This window comes from Fukomys damarensis, unplaced genomic scaffold, assembly GCF_012274545.1.
Source record: "Fukomys damarensis isolate Sample0158 unplaced genomic scaffold, DMR_v1.0_HiC HiC_scaffold_16, whole genome shotgun sequence".
Taxonomy (NCBI): Eukaryota; Metazoa; Chordata; class Mammalia; order Rodentia; family Bathyergidae; genus Fukomys; species Fukomys damarensis.
In genome coordinates this window covers 10,680,954-10,690,515 of record NW_022900928.1, presented here as the reverse complement: position 1 = coordinate 10,690,515, position 9,562 = coordinate 10,680,954, and the positions used below count along the sequence as shown (strand labels likewise).

At 50.3% G+C, this 9,562-nt stretch overlaps 1 protein-coding gene across 1 annotated transcript in view; it reads left to right on the top strand.

The window, feature by feature from the left end:
* The first annotated feature begins 6 nt into the window (after nucleotides 1–6).
* The window catches only part of Nav2 (neuron navigator 2), a 359,199-nt gene continuing 349,643 nt past the window's right edge, over nucleotides 7–9,562 (top strand). Inside the window, exon 1 of the mRNA XM_033764074.1 lies at nucleotides 7–347. Coding sequence (XP_033619965.1) covers nucleotides 90–347 — 258 coding nt within the window. The 5' untranslated portion in view covers nucleotides 7–89. The remainder of the gene's footprint in view (nucleotides 348–9,562) is intronic.

The window sequence follows — 9,562 nt, the reverse complement described above, 5'->3', positions numbered from 1 at the left end:
CGCCTGCTCTGCTGCCCGCGCTGCCTTTAGCGGTCACCCCCGCCGCCGCTGCCAGGGACGTGCTGGGAAAGCCGAAGCCCCGGGAGAAGATGCCGGCCATCCTGGTAGCCTCCAAGATGAAGTCGGGACTGCCCAAACCCGTGCACAGCGCCGCGCCCATCCTCCACGTGCCCCCGGCCCGGGCTGGCCCCCAACCCTGCTACCTGAAATTGGGGAGCAAGGTGGAGGTGAGCAAGACCACATACCCTAGCCAGATCCCCCTGAAATCGCAGGGGCTGCAAGAGCCGGCCGGGGAGGTTCTCCCGCTGCGGAAGAGCTGCTCGGTGGAAAACGGGTTCGATACCCAGGTGAGAGCAGCCCTGCGCTGGGCACTGTTGGGCGAATATTTCTTGGGGTGGGGACGGCTAAGTGGGGGAAGGGGCGTCCATGGGGGTAGAGAGGGCAACGCGTCCCCTAGGCTGGCAGGTCGGTGATGCGTTGCTCCAGGACGGTGGGCCGGCAGTGGGTGTGGCCGGGCGCGCAGGCCGCCCACAGAGCTCTGGGAGACCCCGGGTGCAGGCTCCGCTGCAGCATCTCCTAGGGTGGGAGGGGCGCACGTCCCAGGTGGTCTCCGAAAAGCGTGTGCAGCCCTGAAAACGTCAGCGTCTGCATGTGGAGGGCTTGGCCCCGGGGAAAGCGGTGTCTGCTGCCGAAACTGTGTGTCGCCTGTGGGTTCAGCACGAGTCCCGTAGTCCTTGGCGAGGAAGGGTTTGACAGCTCATTGAGTTGGACACCTCCAGGCCTGGGTGGAGGGTCTTCAGGGGGGGGCTGTGGTGGCGGTGGTGACAGTGAACCTGCTGTCCTCTTAGAGATGGACAGGTCCTACCCGGTGGTTAGAGGAAGGGGATTCCAGCAAGGTGCGCAGCTGTGGGCAGCTGGAGACTCCTAGTGAAGGGCGAGAGTTGGGCGGCGGGGTGCTCACAATGGCGCCCAAGCTAAGCCCCTCCTTCCCGGGTAGTGGATCCCGGTTAGCCTGGATGGGTGGGGGCCAATGGAGGCCAGCGCAGGGTCGGGGTGGGAGAGCTGTTGGGAGAGAAATGGTGACTCCTACCTTTCCGGACAGATCCCTCATCACCCAATTCGGCTGGGGGACAGGCCCTGGCCAGGCAGTCTCTTTTAAGGAAATCCGCAAGGGCCAATCAGGTTCTCTTGGCCTCCTGCCCTCTCCTCTGCACCTCCCCCCTCTTCTGGGAGGGGGGAGCAGGGGCGCCCTGAATTTTCTTGGCAGCCCGTCAGCAGGGACTTTTGGGGACAGGCGGACCTGACGGATGTGACTGTACAGGTCAGGAGAGGCAGGAGGCCAGAGAAGGGAGGTGGTGTGGGGCCGGTGTGGGGAAGTGGCAACAGACCAGCTGACCTTTTTGGCGCACACTTCTCTGCTTCTCTCCCCACCTTCTCCTGGAGCTTTGTCTGATCAGAGAGGAGCACTCCACACATTCCTAGCTTTTCCAATGCGGGAACCAGAGCTGGAAGCTAATTGTAAGCAGACTTTTGGAACTCAGGGCCAGCCAGAGAAGGCCCTCCAAACCGATTAAGCTCTCGCGCCCTGCTGGGCTGATAAGCATGGCCTCTTGCTGCTGCACTTGCTAAACATTTTTGGAAGCTGACAGCTTTGAGTGATGGTGTGTAGGAGGAAGGCAAGATTTCCTCCTGTGCTCGCCGGCTGTCTCTGCTGGGAGCTCTGTTCCTTTTCTGTGGTAAATCGCAGGTTTTGTCCAGGGGGTTCTGAAATGGGCTGGGGCTCCGTGGTGGCCCCTGTGAGGGTTTCCCCTTGGCCTGTAGATTGGGGCTAATGAAGTATAGTGGGGGCGGGTGGGGGCCAGGACAGTCAGTCGGAGTGTGACACACACCCTGGAGCCTGATGTGGAGGACCTGAGGAATGAGGGAGGGCGGGAGGGAGGGGAGATGCTGGGATGGTTCACGGCCCTGCTGCTGCTCAGCTTTTGTCTGTCTGGCCCTTCATTTAACATTGTCAAAGAACTGGCAGTGGGCAGGCTCCGGAAAGGTGATTCATCACCCTGTACCCTGAAAAGTGCTCTCCAGCTTCTCCCTCAGGGGCCCACTCCTGCATCCTGGAGACCTGGCTTTGCTTCACCACTGGCCCGTGGTCCCCAGCCTCCCTTCTGCCCCTCTCTGGCCTCGGTGGGGCCCTGTGCCCTGGCCACAGCATGGCTGGGACAGACTGCTGAGTCAGCTGGCTGTACTCCAGCGCTCTCTCCTGAGTTCACCCATTTTCCCTGTCCCTGTCCAGGCCCAGGGTTGCTGGGATCTCTTCTTTGTGACAGGTGGCAGATACTTGTTCTTGAAACCTTGCTCTGACATCAAAGTGACTTTGGTAAAAAGTGTTTGCCTTCTCTGGACAGTGTCCCTGTTCTCCCTTAATTATGGAGTCGGGGCTTTAGGACGGTGTCCAACTTGCTCTCTGGTGGTTCGCTGGTCCAGAAGGTAATGTTTATTGTTAGACAACATTCAGGAAATGATCATTTCAATGGCAGGTAGGATCTTAGGGCCTCTGCCTTTACTCAGGGAACTTTTGGCAGGAGAATGGGTCGTGTGCATTGTGCATTGGTCATAGCTACAGGTTTTAAAGTCTCATAGGTACCAGATGGGCCCTGTGTCTCTTATACAACTGACTGGGTGACCTAGTCCATTACCTTCCCTGGGCCTCAGTATTCCCATCTGTAAAAATGGGCATAAACAACCATACGAATAATTGTGGACATTAAAAATAAAGTGTGTTTCATGCAGTTTGAGACAAATAAGGAACATATAATCACATTAGTGCTAAACCCAAGAGATAGAGTGTGTTGAAGTTAGATTTCATAGCCTCTAAGCGAGAGAAGACATGAATTATTCTCTCATGTGCATGAGAAGGCATTGGTCTCTTTCACAGGGACTTACTGAGCCCATGGCTCATGCCTTGTCCAATTCCAGATGCATTGGGGACACAAGAGAAAGGAATAAGTACTTGGCAAGAGCCTGATGTGCCAGTCTCTTTGTACACGATCTCATTCATCTTCACAGGAACATGCAGCCCAGGTACAATACACTCATTGTCTACGATAAGAGCCACACAGCAACAATGGCAGATCCTCCCGTAGCACTTGCTACATGCCAGGAATTATTCCAAGTGCTTTACCAAAAATAACTTGTTCTCACAACAATCCAATGAGATAAGTGTGATTATCCCCATTTTACCCACAAGGAAATTGAGGCCGACTGGTATAGGGACCTTGTGAGCAGCAGAGGTAGCGTTAGCAGAGTTAGACTTGGACAGTCTGACCCTGGACTCCACCCCCTGAACCGTGATGCTGTGCAGAGATAGCATGGAGGCTGCCTGATCACCTGTGGGCCTTGATCTATAGGAACACAGCTGTAATTGCTGAGTGTAGCGGGTGAGGCCAGCCTTCTTTCTCCAGGCCACCCCTTTCGGCAGAGCAGGAGTGTGATCTGCCCGTTCTTCCTTGCTGCCTCCCTCCACGATGCTCTGGCTGATCTGCAAGACAAATAAGACGTGGCCTGGGCCCTGGTTGTCACGATCCAGTTGGTAGGAGGCATAATTTATGATTTTCCCAGCAGGAAACAACATAGGGAGGGCAAGGAGATGTCCTTGAGGCTGGAGACCAAGGGGCTGGAAAGAAGGGAAGGGCCTCTTGGAGGAGGTGGGGCTGGAGGTGGTGGGAGTGGCTGGTGGAGCAGGGGAAGATGATGTGCAGGGTCCTCCACGGTGCCAAGCAGCAATGGGTGTCACTTCATGCAACACGTGATTGGCCCCATCCGCCATCTTCTATTCAGAGGAGATGAAGAGAAAGACCGAAGTCTTCACAGTTGAAGGATTGGATGTGCTGACTTCCTAGTGGATGTGGGGGAATTCTGGACATACAGAATTCTGGGAGATGCTGTCCAGTAAGGATGTGGTTCCTTAGAGAATCCTAGGAAGCCTTGATGATGATCCCTGTAGGCTTGGAGTTCAGAATACTGGGCCATAGTAGTGACAGAGGACAGGAGACGATTCTCACACCTCATTTTCTCAGCAGCTCTACTTAGCCAGGGACTTCTTCCACTTGTCCCCAAGCCTGTTCTCCATCTCCATCAAGTGTGAAAAGACCTAACTTAGCCAGCAAAGAGCTGTTAGGTGCAGCCCCAATGGCAAACCTTCCAGCCCCTCTTTTGGAGGCACCCACAAACCTGCAGCTGTTTGTCAGCTTCCGGCAGAGGAAACTGCTCTGAAGCTACACATTTCTCCTGAATCCCCTTCCCAGTACGGAGATACCTGGGCTTTCCTCCCAACAGCCAACAATTCTAGCATCTGCTCTGTGCTGCGTGTGTCAGTTATGCCCGTGTAGAAAGAGCTGCGGTGGAGAAGTGCTCTGTGATAGTTCAGAACCCGCCTCTGGCCAGCCTTCAGATGAGGCACACTCCTGAGCTGTTTGAGGAGAGTACTTCGCCTGTTTTTAAGAAGCAGTTGCAGGGGAGAAAATTATACATGTAATCCTTTGATATTTCCTGTTTGGAGGAGCTAGCGTTCGGCTCGCAAGTTTTTCCTTTTAAAAAAAGTAATTAGAAGTGACTGCAGTCCTCTTGAGTGTCTTGAGTGTTTAAAAAGAAAGCGCGGGTGAGGCCCCTGGGAAGAGAGTACAAGCCTGCAACCTGTTGCAACTCTGCCCCATTGCGTTTTGATTAGAATCCTTGCTCTGTCTTCAAAGTTGACTATGGATTTGATTAGCGCATTTTTCTGCCATTGTGTTACTGCCTTTCTTCTCAGTTCTTGGAGGGGCATGTGCAGCGCAGTTATCTGCCAACACGCCAGAATGTGTATCGTTCACATATCATTGCTTCTGCCATGGGTTAATTTTCCAGAGACACTTTAAGGGTGTCACTGTGTGTGTGTGTGTCTATGTCGGTGTCTAAATGCATCTACTTCTGGGTATGTGTATATGCTCATTTGTATACAATACACAAACATATACACATGGAACAGCTTAAAGTACTGAGCACATGTAAGCACACGCACACATCAAAGGCAAGGCTGCAGGAGCCACAGCCCCAATTCTAGCTTGCAGAATAACTACGCCTGCTCTCCACTTCTCACACTCTCTTCCTCCACTGCCAAGATCGAAAGCACCGCGTCTCCGTGTCCATTTTATTTACTTATAAGACAGGAGGAGGGCAGCCTTGTACAGAGGTATTTCCATTAAGCCTCAGCGAATCTCCTGAAGATTCAGTCTGGGAGAGTCAAACCACCCAGCAAGATTTTGGCTTGCGGTCAGAAATTATGTTTTAGAATCAGCCTCAGCGGCAGGGAAGGGAACATTTACGAAGCATCTGCTCTGTGCCAGGTCATCTGCAGCGCTCTGTTTATGTTTATTGTTTAAGACATGAGAAACAGAGTCTACGATGTAAAATGGTTGATGCATTTTATGCAGGGAGACCAAAGCCAAGAGAGAGACAGATCTGTATTCGAATCCAGGCTTTAGGCAAATTGCTGAATATCTCCAAACTTCAGTGTTTTCATATATAATGCAAAAATGGTGACATTTATAGGTTGGCTCTGAGGGTTTGGTGGATATTACAGGTAGGTTGCTGAGCCTGGTATCCGGCCCATACAAAGCAAGGAATATGTGCCGTAGCCTATTTTTATTACCCAGGGTCAGAGCCAAGCTTGGCTCATGTGTGCCTCATTCCAAACCCATGTTCTTTCCACTCTACCTCTCTGCCTCCCAAGGACATGGCTGATTCCACAGAGGGACAGATGGCTCACACCATTGAGCCATGAAAGAAGAGGTTACAGCATGGGCTTCAGTAAAATGAATGGGGACAAGAGCAAGTTAAGAACAGTGTCATCCAAAGAGTCCATATCCAAAGCTATTCACTGAAATCTCTGCATTTGGGTTCCAGTTGGACCACCTCTCTACCGCTCACCCAGCTGAGAGAGCTGCTGCAAACCAGGTGTGTGGGAGGTCTCCTCTGTACAGTCACCTGAGCTGGCACTGGAGAGGTGGTTTGGTTGAGTGCAGCTGCCCAATCAGATGGCCCAGTCCAAGACAAGACCAAAAATGGAACAGTCCCATTGCTTGTGCTGTACAATGGCTTCTTGCTGTTCCGAGGGTAGGAGGAAAGCTCTCTTCTCTAGCAGCTGCTGTGCTTGTAGTGGGAGAAGAACCTTGTGACCAGTTGGGACATTCAGGTGCCCCAAGGCATGGCGAGCTGCCCAGTGGTGTTTTACCAATAGCTACAGGGTCAATTTCAATGGCCACTGTGTCTTGTGACCACACTGGTCAAGGAAATGAACAATGTGTTCCTAGAATGTCTCGGGTAGAATGGACCCATGTGATTTTGGGGAACAAAACCTGGTCAGGCTTTTGTGCTTCAGTCTATGCCAGGCAATAGTGAGTGACTCAAAGGTTTTCACAGGAACCCCAAGACACCCACACAAAACCTTCGGAATGACTCGTGACTCAGTGCCCCCTTCCCCAAGGCAAACAGACCCTCTCTTGTGTTTTGCACACAATGACCCCACAGCCTCAGAATATTTCCTCTCTGTTTCCAAGGGAAACCTAAATAAGACCAGTGACTTTGGGATTGCCCCACCCCTTCCTACCCACACCTTCCTGGGAGAGAAGATAGGGTTGAAATGGGGGCTTGGACAGCATAGTTATGAGCTACTTTTTCAGCCTTTGAACAAAATCAGTTGCTCATGATGATGTGATACTATAAACACAATTATAATAATAGTCATGGACACTGGTGAAACACAGCCTCCGAAGCAGTGAGATGCCTTGCTCCAGACCGGAGTCATTTCACTTAATCCCCGCAGTGTCCCCGAGGTCAATGCTGCTTCCTGGAAAGAACTAAGAAAGAACAGCTCTGGGACCCTGAAACTTTGTTTCTAGTTTGATCTCTTTTGACCTCTTTGCAGTACAGTTAAACAGATCACATTGTATTTCTCAGCTTCAGCTGCCTGGCTTATAAAATGGAGATGATGTGCCTGCTTTAGCCTCTTTGGAGAATTAATGTGAAGATTAATAGAGGCAATTGTTAGGGACAAAGCACTGGCTTAAGCATTTTACTCTTCAAATGCCCTTTAGGGAAATAAAAACTCAAGAGAGATTCAGCTACTATCCATGTAGCCCAGATGGTGAGGCATATGCCCAGGATTGGAATCCGTGCTGACTGCCACACTCAAGGTTCTTAAATAGCAAGTGTGAAAGCACCTTGAAAAAAAATACCTGAAAATGCATTGTTAATACTTAATCAAAATAAATTTCTTTAAAATTTCCTTTGGCTTCTTATGTCATTTGACTCTTTCCAAACTCCCTTTCCTGGAGTTTGGAAATGGTGAAAATATTCTTTCAATACTAAATAAATGTTAGTTGCTTAATAAGATTAGTTAAATCCTTCTGGAATGTATAAATGTCCAAGTCTTCTGAGAATACCAGGCCCACTAAAAAGTTATCCCTGAGTATAACTCAGGCTGTGCTGACAGAAGAAGGGGAAAATGGGGAATTTGATTGGAATCATTTATTTGTGTGTGGAAACAGTGGATGGCTGAGTTCTGATTACGGATCGTTCTTTAAGACCATTGGCCTGAGATCTTCAAAACCATCAGTATCATGAAACACAGTACACACACACACACACACACACACACACACACACACGGCAAGTGAAGGGTTCTTCTATGTTATGATGTCGACAGTATGGGAAAAATTAATTTGGAGAGACTCATGCTGGGATACTTAGAAGTGAAGTCAATAGTTCAGGGGCAAGAAGGTGAGACTACCTGCAGAGCTAAGGAGAAAGCAAATGCCATGAAATGTTAACACCTGGTGAAAATGCACATAGGCAGTCTTGGTTTTTCTGAGTCTTGAAATTTTTCAAAATAAAGCATTGGGAAACAAAATAAAGCCTGGCTGAATGGTAATTCTTACCGAAGCTCTTGATAGGTATGGTATGCCCAGGAGGACATATAAAGTAGGAGCGTGTGTGTATGTGTGCGTGTGTGTGTGCTCACAGTAGCCTGGCCAAGTCTATTTCAGTAGGTTTCAGGCTTCCCTCCTTTCCGGTGTGGTATGAAAATCTTGGCTTTGTTCCTTCTTCTTTCATAAGAGTGATTGCTGACATTCTGCGAAATCACAAGATCCAGTATTGTTTGGTGATCTTTTATAAAAGCCTAAACTGTTTCCAAGGTGATAAGTGTAAAAGAAACCCTCATTGGCCGGTTATCTAGAAGGTGAGAAACACGAGTGGCAGGGAGCTTTTCTCCCCTCAACCTTTTTTTTTCCTCCTCTCTTTGATCTCTTTCTTCCCAGCTAAATTCTCCTACCCTCTACCCATTCAAACTCGGGCTTCTTGTGACCATCTCCAGGAAGCCTTTGGTCAATGCCGTGATCTGGATACAGTCAGCTCTAAAAGCAACGAGGCCAGCCCTGCAAGGACAAGAACCTTCAAAACTGTGAGGCAGAATTAGCCTTCTGTCTTGATAAGTTGGTTTTCCCATGTACTCATGTTATCGTGACGGAGCGCTCGCTAACACAAGCTGTATTCATAAAGCCCTGGCGAAACAGTGTGAACTCCCTCTTGGGATATGAACTGAGAAGTTTACACCACAGGGGTGACACAGAGTCGGTGACCTGCATGCTAGTGGAGGCCACCATGGGAGCTCTCCAGAACCGGGTCTTAGGGACACTCACCTGTCTAGCTGGGTAGAGTGTGGAGGCGGTTCCCTTATCCAAGTCTGGCTACCATGCCCAAACTGTTTGGTTGCTGCAGTGGCATGGGGCTAGCAGGGTGTGAAGATGGTGGGCAGTAGCCTAGAGAGGTTTGGGCAGATCCCCCAGCCCCCACCTTGGAAGGAGGACCTGACTTGGTTCTATGGTTGCATATAAAAGGGACAGTTTGAGAAGTCGTAAGAAAGGACAAAGCTTCCAGGAACAGTGATCACAACCACCATCATTTCTACCATTTCCATTTTGCATTCCTATAATGAAACACCCAAATCAGGCTACTTAAGAAGGAAAGAGATTTACAGAGCTTAGTCCTGGAAGCTGAAAATCCAAACAGCATGGCACAGGCTCCTCAAGGGCCCCACCTTGGCTCTGTCACCTTGTGGCAGATGGCAGTGGTGGGAACATGGGCAGGAGCAAGTGATCATGTTCCCAAATCTGGCTCCCAAATCTCAGAGCAAGATTCCAGGGTCTGGCGCTGGCTTTTCTAACATCTTACTTTCTGGAGTGGACTCCAGGACACCAGCGCCCCCTTCTGAGGCCACACCCTCAGTAACCTAAGGGCCTCCAGCTGGGACCCATCTCTTAGAGCTCCCATTCCCACCACTTGGGGACCAAGCCTCCGACGCAAGAAACTTTGTGGGTAGGATCCAAGCTGTCGCGTGTACATAATCTCCTTTAATCTTCAGAGGCAGTGTTAGTGCTACTGTCTTGCCAACAAGGAAGAAAATAGATGTGAGGTTCTGGAAGTGTGACAAGATTTGAATCCAGGTCTTTCTGACTCTAGATCTATGCTC